Genomic DNA, 23,351 nt, shown 5'->3' on the forward strand with positions numbered 1-23,351 from the left:
GAGAACGATGGGTCCTGCATTCTTAGAACGAAAGAAAACGTCTAGCTGCTTCCTTATCGCTTCGAAATAACAGTAAGAAGAGATGGGAAACGTAATCGATTAGGGCGTTTCACGTTCAAGTCGTTGCGGCTAGGACGACGAAAAGATCAGTCTATTTGGTCGAGGTATGTGAGAGACATTCGAAGCAGTTTCACTGTGGCCGACAGTCATGATCATCAACACCGCCGGCATAGCGGCTGTGGCTGTTTTTTATTTGGTTATTCTTTTCGTCGGGATGCTGGCTGCCTGGAAACAACGCAAAGCCGGACGAGGAACCAGCAGCCCAGAAGAAAACATCATGCTGGCTAAACGAGATTTAGGACTCTTTGTGGGAGTCCTTACAATGACAGGTAAGTCCATCATGTCGAAGTATAAGTGCGAAAACAGACCATCTGTGACCGTTCAATTTTCTGCTATCGGAAAACAGGCGTTAAGTTTCTTACGTGTCTTTGAATTTGTGTTAACACCCAAAGCCAAAACAAAGAAAAAGTGGCGCTAAGAGGGACGCGGCGCCATGGCAACAGTTGTTGAAGGAATTACTATGTAAAATGAGAATCTATTTCCATCTGTGTAGGAGGAATTTCCGAATAGGTAGGATGGGTCTATGCTACTTGGGAAAGTGGGTTAAGGGTCGATAACCGAGTTCACTTCCAGTTTACGGACATCTTCTTGTGTTTGCAAAGAACTGTCATGCCATGTTTCTAGGAAAAAGCATCAGATTTAAAACTTTAAAAAATAAAGAGTGAAAGGAAATTGCGTGTCTGATTTCCGCTTGGTTGGCTGGAAGTTTTCAAATCTAGTAACCTTGAAAATTGATTACAAAATTGTGTTGTTTTTTTTGTTTGTTTTTTTCATTTTCGCAGCTACGTGGGTTGGAGGCGGATACGGTAAGTTCACATATTTGCCGTTGAATTAGAAACAACATTACCGATACTGACAATCTTTTAACACACTGAACTGACTGAAAACAAAGTAAACGGATCGGCGGAAGCTGTTTTCAGTAATGGAATCGTTTGGTGTCAGACTCCGTTCGGTTACTCGCTTGCCTTGATTCTCGGTAAGCCCAAAATCCGACCCATCTTGCACCATAATTTTCATTCTTTTTCTAATCACTAGGCGGACTCTTTTTTGCTAAACCCATGAGGTAATTCTTGGTTGATTAACTTACTTTGTTTTTAAAAAGAAATTTAAAAAGAATTCGATACTGCCATGTGTAGAGAAAAAGGTTACATCACCATGCTCGATCCGTTCCAGATCAAATACGGACTTAACATCGGTGGATTGCTTTTTCTGCCTGCACTTTTCGGTGAAACAATTTGGACGGCATCAATTCTCTCTGCTTTGGGTATTGAAATCTATCATCGTATTACGTAGTACATTCAAATTAATTTTTAACGGATGATAGGATCGACCTTGTCTGTTATTCTGGAAATGGACAACAACTTGGCTGTGTTTTCCAGCGCGGCCGTGGCCGTCATCTACACATTTTTTGGTGGGATGTACAGCGTAGCGCTAACTGATGTCATTCAGCTCTTCTTCATCCTGTTCGGATTGGTATGCCTCGCAATCGCACTTGATCAAAAACACGACAAGGATGAATTATTATTTATTTTTTTTTTTCAAGGTTTTATGCATTCCATTTGCTTGGATGCATCCGGCTGTAAATCAAGAAGCGCTGGTCAACCAAAATTGGCTGGGCCACGTAGAGCCATCAAGTTCAGGAATATTTATTGATAACTATCTGCTGCTTATCTTTGGCGGAATTCCCTACCAGGTGATTTTTTAAACACAATTCTGTCTGTAGTTTATCTGACTTTTCTTTCATTTGATTCGATCTTAAATAACAAAATACAAAAGGCTTATTTCCAGCGAGTTTTATCCGTAAAATCGTCGAAACAAGCTCAATGGCTCTCGTATATGGCCGCTATTCTTTGCACATTATTGTCAATTCCATCAATACTGCTGGGAGGTATAGCCAAAAACACAGGTACGGTAATGGATAATTCAATATCAGGGAGGATTTAAAAAAAAAATCATTTTCTTTTCCAGATTGGCTTAACGGTACAGATTACGCAATGGCCTTAACATCGCCCGATCAGGTTAAACAGGTCCTACCGCTGGTTCTTAATTACTTAACACCACAGGTAAACTGCTATATTAAGTGACGATTAAAAATATCCGTCACGTGTACAAAGCATAAATGTAAATGCCGCAGTTTGTTCTTACCTTAACTGTCTGATGAATCCTCGTTTCAAGTGGGTTTCCTTCTTCGGTCTGGGTGCCGTCTCTGCCGCCGTTATGTCATCGGCTGATTCTTGCATCCTCTCGGCCTCGTCAATGTTTACGCACAACATCTACAAGGCCATCGTCTGCCCATCTGTATGCACAAAGTTTTAATATTCAGAGCTGTGCTTTAATTATTGACATTTTCATTTAAAAGGCTAGCGGACCTCATTTGATGATCGCGTTGCGTGTGTCCATCCTGGCAGTTGCAGCCATCGCATCCGTACTGGCAGTCAGCATCAACAGCATTTACGGCCTTTCGTATGAAAAAGAAAACAATTATTTTCAATCGACATTGTTCTGTACGGTTTTATGCTTGCCTTTCCTCGCAGGTTGCTTTGCTCAGACATGGTTTACGTTTTACTGTTCCCTCAATTGCTGCTGGTCATTCACGCCGAGTCTAGTTGCAACAAATACGGATGCATCACGTCATTCCTGTTTGGCATTATCCTGCGAATTCTCAGTAATCAAATAAAAGCTAATAATCAGACAAACATTTTGAAAAACGTGACACCATCTCGTCCTTAACAAGGTGGCGAAGAGTTGCTAGGATTACCGGTCGTCATTCAGTTTCCATTCTACAACGACGGACGCCAACAGATGCCTTTCCGCACGCTCATCATGGTGTTCACGCTCTTCGTTCATCTGGGAGTCTCTTTCGTGACGGAGCAATGCTTTACTAAAGGATGGCTGCCCCAAAAATTCGACTTTCTCAACAGCTATCCGTTGGAGATGACGTATCAACAGGAAGATATTTCACCGGAAGAATTACATTTCCAATTCATGACCAACGGGAAACTGGAGGCGACAGTGCAGGAGGTGGAACTGACAGAAATGGGCCCCAAGTTTGATTCCGTTTTAAGCATATCACATCCCAAAGTAAAGTCGTCGTCGATTCCAATTCAAACTTCGAAGATTCATCTAAATAACTAAAACATTTATGACACAATTGTGGGACCATTTAAGGTCATTTTCTAAAAAAATATTTCTCGGCGAAAGACGTACCTTGAATAGCGAGATTTAAATGCACAATTTTAAAAACTCTGTTTCGATATTTAAAATTCTTTTTCGTTTTATCGTTCATAAATATCTGATTCGATACGTATGGATAAAGACATGAATGCTAAGCGACGTCCGATTCTGCAGTCGAATAAAAATATGTTGTACGTTTCTTTACACTGAAATACCGGCGGATGTTAAGAGTTCGAAGAACAGTATGAAACTTAAAAGCTATCGAATAAGTGGCAATATCATTACGGCCATCATGTCGAAGCTCAGCTGAAAAACTTACGAGAAAATCTACGGCATGCGCGATTAGAACCAAAAGAATACCACTAAATCGTAGCAGCGTGGCAGTCCACGTGAGTATTCATTAGTCACGTTGCCTCGGGGAATGCTAAATCTCGGCGGGTACCTGAACTTCATTATTTAACAACATATCACTATCTAATAAAAATTATCAAATGCCCAAATGAATACATCCACCCATGTTTTAACAAATGCTTAAGGCCACTTATTATTCAATGGACTTTAATGAGAAAATTAAAATTACTTGATCTTTCCTGAGGAATCGAAAGAAGAATATTTCAGATGGCTTTTCTTGTTCTGCATTAATAAGATCTCAATTAGATGAAAAACAAACCAAGGAAAGCATTAATGAAATTGCGCGGACTCGGGCAACCGTACACTATAGGAATGATATCTGACCTAGTTAACCTAAAGGGAACATGACGCAGCAAAAAATCACGAAGACTATCAGAGCGCACACTCCGGTTTCTGAAATGAAGTTAGCGAACCACGTGATAAAACGGCTCAGTTACGTAAGCGAGAAAGGATGCATGGCAGCAACACCGGCATACGAGTGAAAGCGAAGGGCCATGACTTGCAACTTCTTTAAGAGACGATTGCCACTAGACAAATTCAGTCGCACATTAGCAACCAAACGGACAAACAAGTTGAAAAACTATTAATTCTAAAAATAAAGAATTTGGCAGAATGATTTTCGAATTCTGTCTAACGATTTTTCTCGTCGGTCTTACCATCAAAGCGACAAAACGTCCACACAACTTTCCGCCAGGTAACCCCGAAAGCCAATCTATTGCGAATTTAACCGATAGGTTCATTCTATTTTTAAAACGCAGGTCCAAGAGGATTGCCTCTGCTCGGCTATTTGCCTTTCCTGTCATCGTGGGATCCGCAATATCCACACAAGGCAATGAAAAAAATTAGCGAAGTCTACGGACCTGTAGTGGGAATGTATTTTGGACTCAGCAAGCCTATCATTTCCGTTTGCGGTCACGAAGCCGTCAAAGAGGCCCTACATAACGAAGATCTCGATGGCCGTCCCTATATCCCTGCCGCTTTAGGTCGAACCTTTGGAGAACACTTGGGTAACATATTCTTACTTGCTATCATTCATGATGCAGAAGTTATTCTGATAAATCCACCTCCAGGGCTTATGTTTGTCATGGGCCAATTTTGGCAAGAACAGCGTCGATTCGCTATGAGACATCTCAGAGACCTGGGATTCGGCAAAACATCCATTGAAGATCAGATGACGGATGAACTCGGAGACCTAATAAAAGATATTGAAAACGGGAGTGAATTAGATCCTGAACGAATTGTCGATTTGAAAGGCATTTTTCAAGTATCAGTAATCAACATCCTATGGGCTATCATTGCAGGTCTCTAAATAATAATTCTAGTCCTTATATGCGATTATGCAGTTGCTTTATCTTTTATTTTGTTGTTGTTGGTAGGAGAACGTTTTCAACGGAACGATCCCAAATTTCAAGAACTTCTTAGAGCAAATGAGATGATGTTCCGAGCGGGAAATCCCGTCCGAGGCAACATTCCAATCCCTGCATTTGTGTTAAAGCATTTCCGTTTTGCGAGAGAATTCATCGGAATCAAAAGCGAACTCATTAAGCCGTTTCAAAAATTCGTTCAAGTAATTTACCTACTTTGAATGAACACAATTGGTTTTTTAAAAAAATTGACATACGCCAACAGGTAACTATTGATGACCATCAACAACAAAACCCATGCGAAGGTGAAGCGCGTGATTTCATCGATGTTTACCTGAAAGAAATGAACAAACAAAAGGACGAGAACCCATCAACAAATTTTACGAGTATAATGCCACAAAAGTATCGAATTTGAGCCACTGTTTCATGAGTATTATTATTTCAACAGACAAACAGCTCATTTCGATGATAACGGAACTGTTCGGTGCAGGTGCCGAATCAACAAGCAGTTCTATAGGTAGGTGCAACAGGTGCTGCGCTTGTTTCTAAATCAAATACTAAAACCCTTTTTTTTTTTTTTACAAAGGTTTCGCCATTATTCATTTGATTCGCCATCAGCAAGCGCAGCAAAAGATGCAAATCGAATTGGATCAAGTCTGTGGACAATTTTTCCCCACTCTTAACCATCGATCGAGGTCTGTTTTTTTCTTTTCATCTTACCATTTTGTTTTTCATGATAAATAAGAATGAAAACAAAATTATCGGCTTAGCTTACCGTATACTGAAGCGGTTCTGATGGAAGCCCAACGTTGCAGCACTATTGCACCATTCGCCGTACCACATAGTGCCGTCAAAGACACACATATCCAGGGCTATACAATTCCAAAAGTATCCATCATTATTACTTCTTAGCTCACGAGATCTGTTTTTAATGGTTTTTCGTTTTTGTGTTACCATCAGGGAAGTGTTGTTTTACTAAATCTCGATGCTGTTCTCCAAGATTCAAAGTACTGGAAAGATCCGGAAGTGTTCCGTCCGGAACGCCATTTGAACGAAAACGGCACCAAAGTGATTAAAAGTGATCACTTTTATCCATTTGGTCTTGGTATTTCCAATTGCTCGGTTGTTTGGCACTAAACGACGAAACAATTGATTATTTTTATTTTCAGGGAGAAGAATGTGTTTAGGAGATTCATTGGCAAAGAATACCTATTTCCTCTTCACAGCTGCTTTGATCAAGAAGTTTCGATTTGAGCCCGTTGAAAACGAACCTCTTCCGTCTCTGAACCCAAAGATTGGATTTACTTTGGGTTACCAGGGATTTAAAGCGGTCGTTACTCCTCGTTCGTGAAGCCTATGGAAAGAATTTCTTTAAAAAACTACAAGAAAATATTTTGTCTTTCTCTTTTTACCCGCATTTTTATCTTCTTTCTCTTTCTTAAATAATGCTATCACGAAAAGTCGACTGCCAAACTTGCTTCTCGAGAAATTTAGAGAAATTAGAAAAATAAATCACAACAAAAGCAAAACAAAGCTCGTTGAAAAAAGTTATCAAAACACATAAAACTTATGAAACTGTCAAACAAATATAATAATAAATTCTTTACGACAACTAAGAAAACGTAAGATACAATGTACACAGATAATTTTAGAGGTGAAACAGGTAAATAAGTTTTAATATCTACTACTTTTCAAGGGTGTGCGATAGGAATGCGATTCAAACAAAAGCTGAACAATCAAGAAATCCTGAACGCACGCGAAACATTATACTGAAAGAAAAAAATTTGCGACTTACTAATTAGAAGGAGCAGATGAATTCAATTGATGACTTGCGTTTCGACCAGTGTCATCCTGTATTCCTCGCCATAAGCTATCTATGGAAACAGTCTGCAGCGATTTTTATGGGATCGAGGGCTCCGACAGGGTCAAGTATCTAATTAAATTATTTGATGAGTACGATCAATAATGATAATCAATAAATTTAGACAATACTGTTCGTTTTCCTTGCGTTACACATTCAACCACAACACTATTGTTGTCGACTGTCAACCTCATTCCTGTTGAAGTCGGAGAGAAAAAAATATCTTCGTCAAACAAGATAAGAACCAAAACAATGTTACGTAATCGTAACAGCCTGACAGGCCACGTGAGTAACCAACGTGTTACCCCGACAATCACGACGATAAATCTCGGTGGGTTACACGAAAAATCAACTTTATTATCAAACAAACGTTAAATCAATAAAATTTTTCGCTTCCTGAATGCACAGATTTACGTATTTCTGAAGAGATTTAAGTGATTTTAGCGAGCTAACGGTCGAATTTCAACGTTATCTACACAAAAATTTACATTAATTTGTCTTTGCAATAAACCACCTAATACCTTTTCTCGTTCTGCAAAAAGAAATTACAATTTAACAATAACGCACTGAAGAGCTAAGATTGTAAACTAAATTTTCTGCAAATGACCTAGATGACATGTACTACGCAAATTTAGAAAACTCTGTAGACTATGGAATGAGCGTTTCTTAATGCTATCTAATATTGTTGTCCTCAAGGGACCGTGGAACAGCGATAAAACATGGAAACAATCACAACGCAAACTCTGAAATACAACTATCAAACTAGGCGTCAGTTATGTAAGCGAGAAAAGATGCATAGCAACAGATTACCTGTATATAGGTTTGGAAGAGAGGGGCATGACTTCAAGATCCATGAGAGACGATTGGAACCATAGAAATCTAGTCGTATATCTGCAACCAAAGAGACAACAGTGAACAGTAAATCAATTCTCATCTCTTTTAATTCGACAGAATGATTTTCGAAATTTTTCTAACGATTCTGCTCGTCAGTCTCATCATCAAGGCAACAAAACGTCCATGGAACTTTCCGCCAGGTAAAACCAAACGTCCAACTTTTGTCAATCAAACTGTAAGGGGTGTCGAAACGACTCAATATTTAAAACACAGGTCCAAGAGGATTGCCTCTAGTCGGCTATTTACCTTTCTTTTCATCGTGGGATCCACAATATCCACACGAGGCGATGAAGAAGATGAGCGAAGTCTACGGACCTGTGGTGGGATTGTTTATGGGGCCCAGCCAGACTGTCATTTCCGTTTGTAGTCACGAAGCCGTCAAAGAGGCCCTACTTAATGACGATCTTAACGGTCGCCCCTACTCCGCTGTTGCACTGGCTCGAGCGTTTGGAGAAAAACTTGGTAAATTTTGACTTAACCTCAATGGGATGACTCATTTGGTGAATCCATCTCCAGGGATTATGTTTGTCACTGGCCAATTTTGGCAAGAACAGCGTCGATTCACCATGAGACATCTCAGAGATTTGGGATTCGGCAAAACTTCCATTGAAGATCAGATGATGGGCGAACTTGGAGATCTGATAAAAGATATAGAAAACAAAAGTCAATCAGATTCCGAACGAATTGTTGATTTTAAAGGCATTTTTCAAGTTTCTGTGATAAACATTCTATGGGCTATGATCGCAGGTAATTAATTGAGACTTTCAAGATCGATGAAACAATTTGGATTGCCAATTACCTTTTTTGTAGGCGAACGTTTTCAACGGACCGACCCCAAATTTCAACAACTACTGACGGCTAATGAACTCATCTTCAGATCGGGTAATGTCGTTCGAGGCAGCATTCCAATTCCTGCATTTGTTTTGAAGCATTTCCGCTTTGTGAGAGACTTCATCGGACTAAAAACCGAACTGATTGAGCCAATTCAAAAATTCATTCAAGTAATTTACCTGCTGTAAATCCATCGGCAAATTAAAAACGTGACGGTACGCTTGTAGGAAACCATAGAAGATCATCAACATCGAAACCTAACGGAAGAAGACGCTGATAATTTCATTGACGTTTACCTGAAAGAAATGAACAAACAAAAGGCAGAGAATCCATCAACAAATTTTACGAGTAAGATGTCAACAAACATTTTAATGTAAGTTATTAAGCACGTCAATTACTATTTAAACAGACAAGCAGCTAATATCGACGATAACAGACCTGTTCAGTGCAGGCGCTGAATCAACAAGCGGCTCCATAGGTAAATATCATTTAAAACAAAAGCTGCACTTATTTTTTAATTATTTTCCAACTGGTTGACACTCAGGGTTCGCCATTATTCATCTGATTCGCGATCAGCAAGTACAGCAAAAAATGCAAATGGAATTGGACCAAGTCTGTGGGGAATTTTTCCCAACTCTTAACCATCGATCCAGGTGTGATTTTCTATTCCTCTTATCTTATTGCTTACAGAGAAGTACGGGATATTATGTCGATTTAGCTTACCTTATACTGAAGCAGTTCTTATGGAAGCCCAGCGTTGCAGCTCAATTGCACCATTAACTGTGCCTCATTATGCTGTCAAAGACACAACGATCCAGGGCTATACAATTCCAAAAGTAACCATCGTTATTCTTTCTTAATTAACGAAATCAGTCCTCATACTTTCCAATTTGCTAATGTAAACAGGACAGTGTTGTAATGCTGAATCTGGATGCAGTTTTCAAGAATCCTAAATACTGGAATGAACCGGAAGTGTTCCGTCCGGAACGCCATTTGAATGAAGACGGCACCAAAGTGATTAAAAACGACCATTTCTATCCTTTTGGCCTTGGTATTAGTCCACTTCGGTTGTTTTGCACTAAACGGAAATACTTAATTAATCAATTTCATAACAGGGAAAAGATTATGTTTAGGAGAATCTCTTGCAAGGAATACCTACTTTCTCTTCACAGCTGCTTTAATCAAGAAGTTTCGATTCGAGCCAGTACCCAACGGACCTCTTCCGTCTCTCGCCCCCACGAATGGATTTACTTTGGGCTACCAGGGCTTTAAAGCGGTCGTTACTCTTCGTTCGTGAATTCGATGGACTACGACAAGAAAATCTTCGCCTTTCACTTTTTTCTTGCATTTTTATCTTCTTTGTCTTGTTGTCACTGATACACTACTGGATTTGCAACGCGTTAATACTTATTCCCACTGTAAGGAAGACAGATAAGCCAAGAAACATTTCAACTTCTACAGCCAAAATTTTTCACATGTGCACTTTCACTGTTAATTGCACAAATTCTGCATCCAAACCAAAGAACAAAGCGACGACCTTGACCACGCCCATTCAATCTATTAGACGTTCTGTATATAAAGTAAGAACTCGTGCTTCTGACAGGCCTATCCACTATTTATCATTAAAAGTCGAAAATGCCATTTAAAGTAGAGAAGAGATTTACCGTACAAGGCCTTAAATCCAGTAAATGTCCAGTGTTGATTACTTTGTGCAGTTATGTAATGTATCCAGTTCCACCTGGATATTATTTAAACGAAAGCAATAGAATCAAGGCATTGGGAATAGAATAAATTAATCAACATTTGAAATACCTGTTCATTATCCGGTAAAATGTGTTTGTCTGTCCTCTTCGAATGTCCATATTGAGTGGTTATGGATTTTTGGGAAGTGGCAATCTGAACAAGAGAACGGCAAACAAATTTGGAATTCCTCCCTTACTATCATGTCCGTTGAAAAGGTAAAGACCATGCTAAAACACAAAAAATATGTCCACTAGAAGAAACCTATTTGAAAGATGAACGTTAATCACTAATTTTAAAAAACCATACACGGAAGACGGAAAAAACTTACTGAATTTGTTTACTGACTTGGAATCCATTTTAGGCTACGAGACACGAAGGTAAACCGGTTAATCTGATTTCCGGTTCCCATTACGGGCTGTAAAACAGAAGAGGTAGAACAACAAATAAATAAGCAGACACTGTCAAATGAAACAGTTCTTGACAGATTGTTTGATGACATGACTTGAAAAAGGATAGAAATCGTAGCCTGCAAGCAATTAAACACAAAGATTGCTTTATATACTAGTTATCATCTCATAGCTTACAGGGACAATCTTCTCCCAGTAAAAATCAGAACAAGGATAAAATTAGAAAGTAGCGACCCCACTACGTATCGTGAAGAGTGGCTCTTGTACGAGAGAAAAGGCCCATAGCAACACTTTCCAAAGATAAAAGCGGAGGACGTGACTTGCAACTTCATAAGGGAGCGAATGCCACAATAAAAATTTAGTCGTTACATCTGCAACCAAGAAAACAACACTACAGGAAAATTAAATCTGAAAAATTAGATTTTAAGAGAATGATTTTTGAACTTTGTGTAACGATTGTGCTTATCGGCCTCATTGTAAAGGCGACGCAAAGACCAAAAAACTTTCCCCAAAGTAAAAAAAGGAAGTAAAACTATTACGAATTAAACTAAATACGATGCTGAATGATTCTTTTGGTACGGAGGTCCGAGGGGTTTGCCTCTGGTAGGTTATTTGCCTTTTTATTCGTCATGGGATCCACAATATCCGCACAAGGCGATGAAAAAGATGGGCGAAGTCTACGGACCTGTGGTGGGTACGTATGTGGGACCTACCCAGCCAATAATTTCCGTTTGCGGTCACGAAGCCATAAAAGAGGCGATGCTTAATGACGATCTCAGTGGCCGTCCTGAATTAGCTATCATGATGGCTAGAACATTTGGAGAAGGACTAGGTAATTTTTTTACTTAACTTTCAATGCCCCAATAGGATGATACTCTTTTGATGATAAATTCAATTACAGGGATTATGTTTGTCATGGGCCAATTTTGGCAGGAACAGCGCCGGTTCACTTTAAGACATCTCAGAGACTTGGGGTTCGGCAAAACTTCTATTGAAGACCAGATGATGGGGGAGGTAGGAGATCTGATAAAAGATATAGAAAACAAAAGTCAATCAGATCCGAAAAAAATTGCCGATTTTAAAGGCATCTTTCAAGTGTCGGGGATTAACATCCTATGGGCTATCATAGCAGGTATCTAAAAATTACCGTTGGTTGTTCTCTGAATAATTTTTTAGACCACGAATTTCCATTATACCTTTTTATTTCTTCAGGCGAACGTTTTCAGGGTCACGATCCCAAATTTCAAGAGCTTCTAGGAGCTAATGAGCTATTTTTCCGGACAGGCAAGGTTTTTCAAAGCATCTTTCCAATTCCGGTATTTCTTTTAAAACGTTTTCGCTTTATGAGAGAATTCATTGGAATGAAAGGCGAACTGATGGAGCCAATTCAAAAATTCATTAAAGTAACTTACCTTAAGTGAATTTCCATTATTAAATTCAAACATAACTGTATGGTTACAGAAAACCATTGAAGACCATCGACATAGAAACCTGTCCGACGATGAAGCTTGCGATTTCATAGACGTTTACCTAAAGGAAATGAATAAACAAAAGGCCGAGAATCCATCAACAAATTTCACTGGTAGGATGTAACAGTTCTTGGTCGAAGTTTTCATGCCATTAAATCATTAATTCCAATAGAAAAGCAGCTCATTTTCGACAATAATAGACCTATTCGGTGCAGGTGCCGAGTCAACAAGCGGCTCTATCGGTAAATGTCATTTGCAACGAATGGCGCACTTGTTTTTGCATTATATTACAACTTGTTTTGGTACTCAGGTTTTGCCCTAATTCATTTGATTCGAGATCAGGAAGTACAGCAAAAGATGCAAATGGAATTGGACCAAGTCAGTGGAGAATTTTTTCCTACACTTAATCACAGATCCAGGTATGTTTTCCTTTTTGTCTATTCATGTTGTTTAAAATTATAATTAGTAAGAAAATATGTGTTGGCTTAGCTTACCTTATACTGAAGCAGTTCTGATGGAAGCTCAACGTTGCAGCTCAATTGCACCATTAACTGTCCCTCATTATGCTGTCAAAGACACAAAGCTTCAAGGCTACGCAATTCCAAAAGTACTTAATTATTTCTTAGAACAAAATGTAGTTACAAAACTATTTTTTCCAATGATTACTATAGGGAAGTCTGCTCAGCCTGAATCTGTATGCCGTTTTTCAAGATTCCAAATACTGGAAAGATCCGGAAGTGTTCCGTCCGGAACGCCATTTGAATGACGATGGCACTAAGGTAATTAAAAGTGAGCATTTCAATCCATTTGGCATCGGTACGTAAAACAAAATCAATTATTTGCTGCACAACAAAATTAATAATTACTAGCATTTTAGGTAAAAGAATGTGCTTAGGAGAATCTCTTGCAAAGAATACCTATTTTCTCTTCACAGCTGCATTGATCAAGAAGTTTCGATTTGAGCCAGTACCAAACGAACCACTTCCGTCTCTAGACCCAACGAACGGGTTTACTTTGGGTTATCAGGGCTTTAAAGCGGTCGTTACTCCTCGACCGTGAGTTCCACGGAAAATCCTGCTGAAAAAAATTTACAAGGATTAACTCCCCCCCCTCTTTTTCACGTAGTATCTCCTTTATTGTCTACTTGCCATAATGCTATTTATGCATTTAATTTCCTATAAACTTCCTAACTTGTTCCTATCAAATTGAGAGAGAAATAAAAATAAAAATAGAAAAATGCTACGATGATGCTATGTTACGCCTGGCAAAAATACAATGGATGGAGAATATTTAAGAAGATAAACGAATAACATTAGTTTGAATGTTCCCTTCTTTTCAAGGACGCGGATGAATGAGATTGGAACCCAAAGTTTAACAATCTTATACTGAGAAAGTCTCGGCTTCGAATTTCACCACCATCAGAATTCTAATGCATCTGAAATCCACCGATTCTTACTCGATACACAATTTACGTTATGCATTGCTTTAATAAAATACCATCATTTAACACAATGTCTCTTCACTTAAAAAAATGAATTTCCCAAATTCAACTCAGCAGCTAAAGCAGAAACGTACAATGCCCTCAATAACGCGCACTCGATCTAATAGACGTTCTATACAATTGCAGGTGGAAGCCATTCCCTTGGTAATACCAAAGTGGTAGAACGTACAGTAGCTCATTCGTAATAAGGTTCCAATAACCAAGAGATAACTTTAGGTCAAGATCATAGACAGGTATATACGATTTGTACACGTTAAAAATCTCACCTGATGCCTCATCGTGGATGTGACGGTATTTGTGACCGACCTATTTGTGAAGAAATAATTCTCAGCTAAAACCTGATAAGCAAATGGTTTTTACGAGACTTGCTCACCTCACAGGGCTACGCTTCTTTTCATTCAAAATGCGTAAAAAAATGTCATGTAAGCAAAGAAGTAATTTACCTTACAAAGCACTAAGTGCCAAAACGATCCAGCAATGTCCAGGGAGTTAATCCATATAGTTCCTTTGTCTGGTCGGATAATGTTGCATCCACTAGGGGAAAAAAAACTAGCAGGAGGAACAACGTTTTCAGGTTATCATTGACAGATAACTCTAAATGGAAGACGGTGAAATGGTTGAAACTTACTGAATTTGACGACTAACTAGGAATCCGTGTTGGACCTATGAGATACCAAAGTTAATCGCGGCGAAGCTTCGGTTTCCGGTTACTGTCTGTAGAAAACTCAAGTTAAGCACCATACAAATAAGCAGACAAAACTGAATAGAAACGTTAAATGTCTCGACATTTGGCTCGATGAATTGACTTGGAAAAGGATTATGTAAGTTAGTCATCTCACAGCTTACGGGGACAAAATACTCACGGTAAAATGTGGAACAAGGATAAAATTAGAAAGTAACAACCCAACTACGGACCGTACAGAGTAGCTTCCATAGGCGAGAAAGTCCGCAGCAACAGTTTCCAAGGAGGAAAACGCCGGACATGACTGCATGGAAATTGATTCAAAATTTAGTCGCACATCTGCAACCAAACAGACAGCAGTGGATAAGAGAGATTCATTCTGAAAATCGAAACAGAATGATTTTTGAACTTTGTGCAACGATTCTGCTCATCGGTCTCATCTTAAAAATGACGAAACGCCCACATAACTTTCCACCAGGTAAAACTGAAAATTGACCTTTTACGAATTTAAATTATTAGAATATTTCCTCTAATGAGACGCAGGTCCAAGGGGATTACCTCTGGTAGGCTATTTGCCTTTTTTTTCATCGTGGGATCCGCAATATCCACACAAGGCAATGAAAAAAATTAGCGAAGTATACGGACCTGTGGTGGGATTGTACGTGGGGCCCAGCAGGCCTGTTATTTCCGTTTGCAGTCACGAAGCGATGAAAGAAGCGATGCTTAATGACGACCTTAACGGTCGCCCAGATTTAGCTGTCATGATGGCTAGAACGTTCGGAGAAAAACTAGGTAAATTTTGACTTAACTTCAAATGCCCAATGGGATGACTCACCTGTTGGGGAATCCATCTCCAGGCATTATGTTTGTCATGGGTCAATTTTGGCAAGAACAGCGTCGATTCACTATGAGACATCTCAGAGACTTGGGGTTCGGCAAAACTTCCATTGAAGATCAGATGATGGGCGAAGTTGGAGATCTGATAAAAGATATCGAAAACAAAAGTCAATCAGATCCTGAACGAATTGTTGATTTAAAAGGCATCTTTCAAGTATCAGTGATAAACATTTTATGGGCTATGGTCGCAGGTAACTAATCAATTCTGTTAGTAGTTCTCTGATCAATTATTTCGTTCCGAACCCGGAATTTATAATGTATTTGTCTATCTTTCTAGGCGAACGTTTTCAGCGTCACGACTCTAAATTTCAAGAACTCCTGAGAGCTAATGAGCTATTTTTTCGGACAGGGAAAATTTTTCGAGGATCCATGCCAGTTCCTGCATTTCTTTTAAAACGTTTTCGCTTTATTAGAGAATTTATTGGAGTGAAAGCCGAACTGATAGAGCCAATTCAAAAATTCATTAAGGTAATTTACCTTCTGTGAATTTCCATCAGCAAATTCCAAAATAAAGGTACACTTACAGGAAACTATTGAAGATCATCAACAACGAAATCCATCAGACGATGAAGCTGGTGATTTCATAGACGTCTACCTGAAAGAAATGAAAAAACAGAAGGACGAGAATCCATCAACAAATTTCACAGGTTGGATGATGTAATAGTTTGTAATTGAATTTTTAGTGCAGTTAAATTATCATTTCCAATAGAAAAGCAGCTCATTTCGACGATAATAGACCTATTCGGTGCAGGTGCTGAGTCAACAAGCGGTTCAATCGGTAAATGTCCTTTGCAACGAATGGCGCACTTGTTTTTTTTTATTGTTTTCTAATTGTTTTGGCACTCAGGTTTTGCCATTATTCATTTGGTTCGAGATCAGCAGGTACAACAAAAGATGCAAATGGAATTGGACCAAGTCTGTGGAGAATTTTTTCCTACCATTAACCATCGTTCCAGGTATGTTTTCCTTTTTGTCTAGTCATTTTGGTCAAATTATAATTAGTACAAAAAACTTTTTGGTTTAGCTTACCTTATACTGAAGCAGTTCTGATGGAAGCTCAACGTTGCAGCACCATTGCACCACTCACTCCTCCTCATTACGCTATCAAAGACACAAAACTTCAAGGCTACACAATTCCACAAGTAATAACTTAGTTCTCGAAAAAAATTGTAGTTACCATAGTATTTTTTCCAATGATGACCAGGGAAGTTTGGTCAGCCTGAATCTGCATGCTGTATTTCAGGATTCCAAGTACTGGAAAGATCCGGAAGTGTTCCGTCCGGAACGTCATTTAAATGACGATGGTTCTAAAGTAATTAAAAGTGATCATTTCTATCCATTTGGCCTTGGTAAGCAAAACATACTCAATTATTTGCTGCACAACAAAATTAATAATTATCAGTGCTTCAGGTAAAAGAATGTGCTTAGGGGAATCTCTTGCAAAGAATACCTACTTTCTCTTCACAGCTGCTTTGATCAAGAAGTTTCGATTTGATCCTGTCCCAGACGAACCTCTTCCGTCTCTCGACCCCACAAATGGCTTCACTTTGGGTTACCAGGGATTTAAAGCGGTCGTAACTCCACGTTCATAAATCCATTTAAAATACCAATTCAAGAAATTTTGTTTTCAAAGAATAATTTTCTTTTTCGTTTCTTGTGTGTAGAATATTCTTAGACGTCTATATTTATGCATGACTACACCATCAATATTCTTGACTTTCTCATTTGCTTGTGTTGCATGAACTAGGGTCAAAAGGCGGGAATATTTCAGCGCGCCATTAAACGGACAAAAAAATGCAACCTTGACGTTTTGCAAGGATTTTGCTTTTAAATCAAATCTATAAAAACACATGTTTTATTTTTTAGAATTATTTATAAATTTCATTATTAATTTAGTCATTGGTCATTGGTAAAAAATAAACAAACAAAAGAAATATTACGTTGCAATATCGGATAAGGTTCTCAGCATAGACGAATAGACAAAGGTCTTTACTCTTGAGGGCGTATCTAGTCATGTAGGAACGTTCTTACAGGACCATGACACGTTTTTTTTTATTGTCTCTAGTCAATTGGCCATGTTGGGTGAAAAACATTTGCATTGGTTCATTATTGATGATAACCGATTACAAGTATTCTAGAATTCTAACAAATGCTTTTCAGAAGCAGAATAATTGCAATTATACATGCCTTGCCATGACAAGGTGTTTACCAAACGGCAAGCAACCATTGCTGAATACGACAAAAGAAATACGTTGGGTATTATCTCTCTAAAATTTACGCAAGAAAGAAATCTTTTGCATTGAAGGCTATGGCTCTCCATCTAATTGTGGCTAAGGATGTGGGAAATAATCAGATGATAATATTTTTGAAAATGTCAGGAAAAGATGGTTGACTGAAAAACCAAAGGAAAGCTATATTTAATTATCCGTCTTACCATTTCCGTTGCCACAAACGACAGCAAATTCGGATTGAACAAAATACAAAATCTGTTGACAACGTCAATCTTAACTTACTTTTCCAACCGTAAAGAAGTCTGTCTAAAGATCTCAGCCATGTCTCTTGTACGCCTACTAGCCATCTTCGCCATCTGCCTAGTTATTTGCTCACTAAATGGTATATGAAACATATAAAACATTTCCAAATCACGTTTCATTTACTTTTCGAATACATCATACAGTCGAAGCAAATTCTATTAGCATCCCAAGTGCCTCTCGAGGTCAGCGTTCCGTCGACGAAGAAGCTTATTTCATGGACGATGCCGAAGAAGGGCAAGATGAAATGGAAGAACGTCAAGTTGAAACATCTGTTGAGGCAAAACGCATCAACAAACTATGGAAAAAGGCTAATCCCATCGCCTGGACCATCAAACGACTTTAATACAACAATAAAGCATAGATTCATTTTCATCGTTGATTACGTTCTTTTCATTCCCGATTTCAATACAATCGGTTATTAATACTGGCTTTCCCGAGTTTGTTTTAGATAACTTGTGGTTTTGCGATTAACAGTAACTTTGGTAAAGGAAACCAAATAAAATGGGCACCTCCCAATAAATTGGGGCTCCAATAATCTGATGTAGATAACTGATACTTATTGGAACATCTGTATAGCATGTTGGGTATTCACTAACATGATGGCTTCGTCTAAAGATGTCTGTCGTTCCCTGCTGGTATTTGTAGGAATTTACTGTCTTGTTGCATCAACAGGTGAGTTTCAATGTTTTACGTAGTATAATACGACGAATTAATCCCCAAAAAGTTTGTGCAGAGCCGATTGGTGATGCCATCGTTGCTGGGCCTAATCTCAACTCTGTGCCTTCCCCAGAAGGTAGTATAACATATCCTTTAATTTGGAAAGACGTTAAAGCTGATTTTCGTTTTGTAAATTGTAGGAAATCTAATGGAGAAACGATGGGTTAAAACGTTTTTTAAAGACCATGGGACGTGGAGATGGCTAGTAGATAAAACAATAGAAGGCGTTAAAAATGCGAAAAGCAAAGGGCGATAAGGATAAAGACGAAGTTGTGGTTGCTGTTTTTGCATCATTCATCTATTGCATTGTATCAGAGATTGTATACAAAAACGAAAGCACAAGAAACGATATGGCAATACACCTTAGCAAAATAATTCAATAAATCCAGCTCTGTTTTCATTTTTTGTTTCAATATTTACGCTATATTAACAGACAACGCGTCCATTGAAAACAAAATAAAATTTAGATTACGGTAAATCATGCAATATTTTGCTCAAACTACTACGGGTATGATATTCTTTGCTTAGGTTCTAGTAAATTTTAAATGATTATGTCGACTTACGAACCCCAGTTAAAATGAAAAAACCAATTCGAGTGAAGTTTAACGATAAAGCGATAAAAAAAAGAGGAAGTGGTCGCTATATTGAATCTTTTGTCGCTATTGACTCAAACAGCAGAAAAAACGAATACCATAATTCATTCGTTGACAAAATGTCGATTTGGAAACTAGCTAGCTTGCTTTTTCGTCCTGGTCTTGTTTGTTAGTGATTTTGTCACATTTACAGGTATTGAATTATATACAGGCTTTATTATTGTCAGATATTGTCTGGGCCTATTCAAGTCAAATTCATTTTATTCCAACAGATGCTAGCCCATCATTACCTCGTCCAATCGACCAATCGGTTGAAGGAATCAATGGCTTTTCTTCAGGTAAATTTGTTTCCCTCCTTTTTTCCTCCAAACAATTGCCTCAATAACGATGTCGATTGCTGTCAAAATAGAGAAGCCACTGGAGAAACGATCTGTTCGTAGTCTGACGTCATCAACTGGCATGGAGAGAGACCAACGTTGGTTCTGGAAGGTGAAATGGTTGGTTAAAACCGTTAACGGTATTTCCAACGCTGTGAAAAAGGGATGAAGGGGTTGAAATAATAAAGATTGGGGCAGAAAACTCTTCTGACGTCCACAATCAAATAGCATTACGTCTGACATTTTATGACCATAAAAAAAAAAAAAACAATAAACGAGCAAAAATACAAGTGTTGTGTGTCAGTTTATTTTATTGTTATTTCACTATTGGTTTACAATATAGCAAAACATACAAAAAATGTCGTGTAATACATTAAAGCATCGCAATTGGGAATATTGACCGAAGTAATACATTTTGATTATTTCGTCAATTCGTCAATTCAGAGAGATTCATTCTGAAAATCGAAACAGAATGATTTTTGAACTTTGTGCAACGATTCTGCTCATCGGTTTCATCTTAAAAATGACGAAACGCCCACATAACTTTCCACCAGGTAAAACTGAAAATTGACCTTTTACGAATTTAAATTATTAGAATATTTCCTCTAATGAGACGCAGGTCCAAGGGGATTACCTCTGGTAGGCTATTTGCCTTTTTTTCATCGTGGGATCCGCAATATCCACACAAGGCAATGAAAAAAATTAGCGAAGTATACGGACCTGTGGTGGGATTGTACGTGGGGCCCAGCAGGCCTGTTATTTCCGTTTGCAGTCACGAAGCGATGAAAGAAGCGATGCTTAATGACGACCTTAACGGTCGCCCAGATTCAGCTGTCATGATGGCTAGAACGTTCGGAGAAAAACTAGGTAAATTTTGACTTAAGTTCAAATGCCCAATGGGATGACTCACCTGTTGGGGAATCCATCTCCAGGCATTATGTTTGTCATGGGTCAATTTTGGCAAGAACAGCGTCAATTCACTATGAGACATCTCAGAGACTTGGGGTTCGGCAAAACTTCCATTGAAGATCAGATGATGGGCGAAGTTGGAGATCTGATAAAAGATATCGAAAACAAAAGTCAATCAGATCCTGAACGAATTGTTGATTTAAAAGGCATCTTTCAAGTATCAGTGATAAACATTTTATGGGCTTTGGTCGCAGGTAACTAATCAATTCTGTTAGTAGTTCTCTGATCAATTATTTCGTTCCGAACCCGTAATTTCTAATGTATTTGTCTATCTTTCAGGCGAACGTTTTCAGCGTCACGACTCTAAATTTCAAGACCTCCTGAGAGCTAATGAGCTATTTTTTCGGACAGGGAAAATTTTTCGAGGATCCATGCCAGTTCCTGCATTTCTTTTAAAACGTTTTCGCTTTATTAGAGAATTTATTGGAGTGAAAGCCGAACTGATAGAGCCAATTCAAAAATTCATTAAGGTAATTTACCTTCTGTGAATTTCCATCAGCAAATTCCAAAATAAAGGTACACTTACAGGAAACTATTGAAGATCATCAACAACGAAATCCATCAGACGATGAAGCTGGTGATTTCATAGACGTCTACCTGAAAGAAATGAAAAAACAGAAGGACGAGAATCCATCAACAAATTTCACAGGTTGGATGATGTAATAGTTTGTAATTGAATTTTTAGTGCAGTTAAATTATCATTTCCAATAGAAAAGCAGCTCATTTCGACGATAATAGACCTATTCGGTGCAGGTGCTGAGTCAACAAGCGGCTCAATCGGTAAATGTCCTTTGCAACGAATGGCGCACTTGTTTTTTTTTTATTGTTTTCTAATTGTTTTGGCACTCAGGTTTTGCCATTATTCATTTGGTTCGAGATCAGCAGGTACAACAAAAGATGCAAATGGAATTGGACCAAGTCTGTGGAGAATTTTTTCCTACCATTAACCATCGTTCCAGGTATGTTTTCCTTTTTGTCTAGTCATTTTGGTCAAATTATAATTAATACAAAAAACTTTTTGGTTTAGCTTACCTTATACTGAATCAGTTCTGATGGAAGCTCAACGTTGCAGCACCATTGCACCACTCACTCCTCCTCATTATGCTATCAAAGACACAAAACTTCTAGGCTACACAATTCCACAAGTAATAACTTAGTTCTCGAAACAAATTGTAGTTACTATAGTATTTTTTCCAATGATGACCAGGGAAGTTTGGTCAGCCTGAATCTGCATGCTGTATTCCAGGATTCCAAGTACTGGAAAGATCCGGAAGTGTTCCGTCCGGAACGTCATTTGAATGACGATGGCTCTAAAGTAATTAAAAGTGATCATTTCTATCCATTTGGCCTTGGTAAGCAAAACATACTCAATTATTTGCTTCACAACAAAATTAATAATTATCAGTGCTTTAGGTAAAAGAATGTGCTTAGGAGAATCTCTTGCAAAGAATACCTACTTTCTCTTCACAGCTGCTTTGATCAAGAAGTTTCGATTTGAACCTGTTCCAAACGAACCTCTTCCGTCTCTCGACCCCACAAATGGCTTCACTTTGGGTTACCAGGGATTTAAAGTGGTCGTAACTCCACGTTCATGAATCCATTTAAAATACCAATTCAAGAAATTTTGTTTTCAAAGAATAATTTTCTTTTTCGTTTCTTGTGTGTAGAATATTCTTAGACGTCTATATTTCTGCATGACTACACCATCAATATTCTTGACTTTCTCATTTGCTTGTGTTGCATGAACTAGGGTCAAAAGGCGGGAATATTTCAGCGCGCCATTAAACGGACAAAAAAATGCAACCTTGACGTTTTGCAAGGATTTTGCTTTTAAATCAAATCTATAAAAACACATGTTTTATTTTTTAGAATTATTTATAAATTTCATTATTAATTTAGTCATTGGTCATTGGTAAAAAATAAACAAACAAAAGAAATATTACGTTGCAATATCGGATAAGGTTCTCAGCATAGACGAATAGACAAAGGTCTTTACTCTTGAGGGCGTATCTAGTCATGTAGGAACGTTCTTACAGGACCATGACACGTTTTTTTTTATTGTCTCTAGTCAATTGGCCATGTTGGGTGAAAAACATTTGCATTGGTTCATTATTGATGATAACCGATTACAAGTATTCTAGAATTCTAACAAATGCTTTTCAGAAGCAGAATAATTGCAATTATACATGCCTTGCCATGACAAGGTGTTTACCAAACGGCAAGCAACCATTGCTGAATACGACAAAAGAAATACGTTGGGTATTATCTCTCTAAAATTTACGCAAGAAAGAAATCTTTTGCATTGAAGGCTATGGCTCTCCATCTAATTGTGGCTAAGGATGTGGGAAATAATCAGATGATAATATTTTTGAAAATGTCAGGAAAAGATGGTTGACTGAAAAACCAAAGGAAAGCTATATTTAATTATCCGTCTTACCATTTCCGTTGCCACAAACGACAGCAAATTCGGATTGAACAAAATACAAAATCTGTTGACAACGTCAATCTTAACTTACTTTTCCAACCGTAAAGAAGTCTGTCTAAAGATATCAGCCATGTCTCTTGTACGCCTACTAGCCATCTTCGCCATCTGCCTAGTTATTTGCTCACTAAATGGTATATGAAACATATAAAACATTTCCAAATCACGTTTCATTTACTTTTCGAATTACATCATACAGTCGAAGCAAATTCTATTAGCATCCCAAGTGCCTCTCGAGGTCAGCGTTCCGTCGACGAAGAAGCTTATTTCATGGACGATGCCGAAGAAGGGCAAGATGAAATGGAAGAACGTCAAGTTGAAACAT

The 23,351-nt window shown here is 38.3% G+C and overlaps 6 protein-coding genes and 3 long non-coding RNA genes across 29 annotated transcripts; 6 read left to right on the forward strand and 3 right to left on the reverse strand.

Annotated features, from left to right (window-relative positions):
• Window positions 1–208: 208 nt before the first annotated feature.
• Window positions 209–3,366, forward strand: LOC116933271 (high-affinity choline transporter 1). The gene is made up of 13 exons (XM_045179978.1): window positions 209–389; window positions 903–926; window positions 1,013–1,096; window positions 1,156–1,183; window positions 1,257–1,384; window positions 1,445–1,593; window positions 1,664–1,813; window positions 1,897–2,026; window positions 2,089–2,183; window positions 2,296–2,418; window positions 2,480–2,583; window positions 2,655–2,785; window positions 2,855–3,366. The coding sequence occupies exons 1-13, from the start codon at window positions 209–211 to the stop codon at window positions 3,253–3,255; spliced, it is 1,728 nt and encodes a 575-aa protein (XP_045035913.1). The 3' UTR covers window positions 3,256–3,366.
• On the reverse strand, window positions 2,689–8,761 carry LOC116933277. 2 transcript variants are annotated; one of them, XR_006652053.1, is made up of 10 exons: window positions 8,624–8,761; window positions 8,071–8,462; window positions 7,741–7,997; window positions 6,865–7,002; window positions 6,482–6,546; window positions 6,279–6,423; window positions 6,024–6,202; window positions 5,845–5,941; window positions 4,728–4,897; window positions 2,689–3,251 (listed from the first exon to the last, which is right to left on the reverse strand). It is a non-coding gene; the product is annotated as an uncharacterized LOC116933277 (long non-coding RNA). The 2 variants fall into 2 exon arrangements; XR_006652052.1 differs by lacking the exons at window positions 2,689–3,251; window positions 4,728–4,897 and adding an exon at window positions 5,313–5,403.
• On the forward strand, window positions 4,204–6,598 carry LOC116933274 (methyl farnesoate epoxidase). Its single transcript, XM_032941094.2, has 10 exons — window positions 4,204–4,399; window positions 4,464–4,712; window positions 4,776–5,006; window positions 5,082–5,272; window positions 5,335–5,455; window positions 5,518–5,586; window positions 5,656–5,764; window positions 5,840–5,957; window positions 6,030–6,174; window positions 6,239–6,598. Exons 1-10 carry the CDS (start codon window positions 4,318–4,320, stop codon window positions 6,418–6,420), a joined length of 1,497 nt encoding a protein of 498 aa, XP_032796985.2. The 5' UTR covers window positions 4,204–4,317; the 3' UTR covers window positions 6,421–6,598.
• On the forward strand, window positions 7,822–10,051 carry LOC116933273 (methyl farnesoate epoxidase). Its single transcript, XM_032941092.2, has 10 exons — window positions 7,822–7,964; window positions 8,038–8,286; window positions 8,341–8,571; window positions 8,635–8,825; window positions 8,883–9,003; window positions 9,065–9,133; window positions 9,200–9,308; window positions 9,374–9,491; window positions 9,562–9,706; window positions 9,771–10,051. The coding sequence occupies exons 1-10, from the start codon at window positions 7,883–7,885 to the stop codon at window positions 9,950–9,952; spliced, it is 1,497 nt and encodes a 498-aa protein (XP_032796983.2). The 5' UTR covers window positions 7,822–7,882; the 3' UTR covers window positions 9,953–10,051.
• On the reverse strand, window positions 9,375–16,950 carry LOC116933276. 16 transcript variants are annotated; one of them, XR_006652045.1, is made up of 20 exons: window positions 16,809–16,950; window positions 16,532–16,661; window positions 16,384–16,455; window positions 15,879–15,949; window positions 15,293–15,436; window positions 15,103–15,225; window positions 14,404–14,836; window positions 14,219–14,324; window positions 14,042–14,081; window positions 13,192–13,348; window positions 12,941–13,116; window positions 12,769–12,865; window positions 12,218–12,335; window positions 12,002–12,144; window positions 10,727–11,828; window positions 10,468–10,659; window positions 10,320–10,393; window positions 9,815–10,071; window positions 9,538–9,733; window positions 9,375–9,475 (listed from the first exon to the last, which is right to left on the reverse strand). It is a non-coding gene; the product is annotated as an uncharacterized LOC116933276 (long non-coding RNA). The 16 variants fall into 16 exon arrangements; XR_006652037.1 differs by having other exon boundaries at window positions 13,192–13,351; XR_006652046.1 differs by having other exon boundaries at window positions 14,042–14,113.
• On the forward strand, window positions 11,237–13,333 carry LOC116933275 (methyl farnesoate epoxidase). Its single transcript, XM_032941095.2, has 10 exons — window positions 11,237–11,318; window positions 11,389–11,637; window positions 11,707–11,937; window positions 12,018–12,208; window positions 12,267–12,394; window positions 12,455–12,516; window positions 12,585–12,693; window positions 12,764–12,881; window positions 12,946–13,090; window positions 13,152–13,333. Exons 1-10 carry the CDS (start codon window positions 11,237–11,239, stop codon window positions 13,331–13,333), a joined length of 1,497 nt encoding a protein of 498 aa, XP_032796986.1.
• Window positions 14,729–17,070, forward strand: LOC116933272 (methyl farnesoate epoxidase). 4 transcript variants are annotated; one of them, XM_045179983.1, is made up of 10 exons: window positions 14,732–14,935; window positions 15,001–15,249; window positions 15,315–15,545; window positions 15,632–15,822; window positions 15,881–16,001; window positions 16,064–16,132; window positions 16,202–16,310; window positions 16,379–16,496; window positions 16,559–16,697; window positions 16,765–17,070. In XM_045179983.1, exons 1-10 carry the CDS (start codon window positions 14,758–14,760, stop codon window positions 16,944–16,946), a joined length of 1,587 nt encoding a protein of 528 aa, XP_045035918.1. In that variant the 5' UTR covers window positions 14,732–14,757; the 3' UTR covers window positions 16,947–17,070. The 4 variants fall into 4 exon arrangements, with proteins under 4 accessions (XP_045035920.1, XP_045035918.1, XP_045035917.1 ...); XM_045179982.1 differs by having other exon boundaries at window positions 14,733–14,935; window positions 16,559–16,703; XM_045179984.1 differs by having other exon boundaries at window positions 14,733–14,935; window positions 16,559–16,703; window positions 16,757–16,921.
• Window positions 17,071–19,860: 2,790 nt separating this feature from the next.
• On the reverse strand, window positions 19,861–22,144 carry LOC123476954. 2 transcript variants are annotated; one of them, XR_006652056.1, is made up of 6 exons: window positions 22,002–22,144; window positions 21,725–21,854; window positions 21,577–21,648; window positions 21,071–21,141; window positions 20,486–20,629; window positions 19,861–20,418 (listed from the first exon to the last, which is right to left on the reverse strand). It is a non-coding gene; the product is annotated as an uncharacterized LOC123476954 (long non-coding RNA). The 2 variants fall into 2 exon arrangements; XR_006652057.1 differs by lacking the exon at window positions 22,002–22,144 and having other exon boundaries at window positions 19,861–20,147; window positions 20,210–20,418.
• On the forward strand, window positions 20,048–22,483 carry LOC123476951 (methyl farnesoate epoxidase-like). The gene is given in 11 exon segments (XM_045179987.1): window positions 20,048–20,129; window positions 20,195–20,230; window positions 20,233–20,442; window positions 20,508–20,738; window positions 20,824–21,014; window positions 21,073–21,193; window positions 21,256–21,324; window positions 21,395–21,503; window positions 21,572–21,689; window positions 21,752–21,896; window positions 21,958–22,483. Coding segments are annotated over 11 exon segments (1,494 nt in total). The 3' UTR covers window positions 22,140–22,483.
• Window positions 22,484–23,351: the final 868 nt, after the last annotated feature.

This window comes from Daphnia magna, linkage group LG10, assembly GCF_020631705.1.
Source record: "Daphnia magna isolate NIES linkage group LG10, ASM2063170v1.1, whole genome shotgun sequence".
Lineage (NCBI taxonomy): Eukaryota > Metazoa > Arthropoda > Branchiopoda > Diplostraca > Daphniidae > Daphnia > Daphnia magna.

What these genes read in the sequence shown, in the direction of transcription:
- LOC116933273 (XM_032941092.2), top strand. Translation starts at nt 7,883, where the DNA reads ATGATTTTCGAAATTTTTCTAACGATTCTGCTCGTCAGTCTCATCATC. An exon ending in TCCATGGAACTTTCCGCCAG is followed by an intron (nt 7,965 to 8,037) that starts GTAAAACCAAAC and finishes TTTAAAACACAG; the next exon opens with GTCCAAGAGGATTGCCTCTA. An exon ending in AGGGCTATACAATTCCAAAA is followed by an intron (nt 9,492 to 9,561) that starts GTAACCATCGTT and finishes TAATGTAAACAG; the next exon opens with GACAGTGTTGTAATGCTGAA.
- LOC116933274 (XM_032941094.2), top strand. Translation starts at nt 4,318, where the DNA reads ATGATTTTCGAATTCTGTCTAACGATTTTTCTCGTCGGTCTTACCATC. An exon ending in CCCATCAACAAATTTTACGA is followed by an intron (nt 5,456 to 5,517) that starts GTATAATGCCAC and finishes TTATTTCAACAG; the next exon opens with ACAAACAGCTCATTTCGATG. An exon ending in AGGGCTATACAATTCCAAAA is followed by an intron (nt 5,958 to 6,029) that starts GTATCCATCATT and finishes TGTTACCATCAG; the next exon opens with GGAAGTGTTGTTTTACTAAA.
- LOC116933272 (XM_045179982.1), top strand. Translation starts at nt 14,758, where the DNA reads ATGACTGCATGGAAATTGATTCAAAATTTAGTCGCACATCTGCAACCA. An exon ending in TTTATGGGCTATGGTCGCAG is followed by an intron (nt 15,546 to 15,631) that starts GTAACTAATCAA and finishes CTATCTTTCTAG; the next exon opens with GCGAACGTTTTCAGCGTCAC. An exon ending in ACCATTAACCATCGTTCCAG is followed by an intron (nt 16,311 to 16,378) that starts GTATGTTTTCCT and finishes TTTTTGGTTTAG; the next exon opens with CTTACCTTATACTGAAGCAG.
- LOC116933275 (XM_032941095.2), top strand. Translation starts at nt 11,237, where the DNA reads ATGATTTTTGAACTTTGTGTAACGATTGTGCTTATCGGCCTCATTGTA. An exon ending in CCTATGGGCTATCATAGCAG is followed by an intron (nt 11,938 to 12,017) that starts GTATCTAAAAAT and finishes TTATTTCTTCAG; the next exon opens with GCGAACGTTTTCAGGGTCAC. An exon ending in AAGGCTACGCAATTCCAAAA is followed by an intron (nt 12,882 to 12,945) that starts GTACTTAATTAT and finishes TGATTACTATAG; the next exon opens with GGAAGTCTGCTCAGCCTGAA.
- LOC116933271 (XM_045179978.1), top strand. Translation starts at nt 209, where the DNA reads ATGATCATCAACACCGCCGGCATAGCGGCTGTGGCTGTTTTTTATTTG. An exon ending in CTCGCTTGCCTTGATTCTCG is followed by an intron (nt 1,097 to 1,155) that starts GTAAGCCCAAAA and finishes TCTAATCACTAG; the next exon opens with GCGGACTCTTTTTTGCTAAA. An exon ending in ATCAATTCTCTCTGCTTTGG is followed by an intron (nt 1,385 to 1,444) that starts GTATTGAAATCT and finishes AACGGATGATAG; the next exon opens with GATCGACCTTGTCTGTTATT.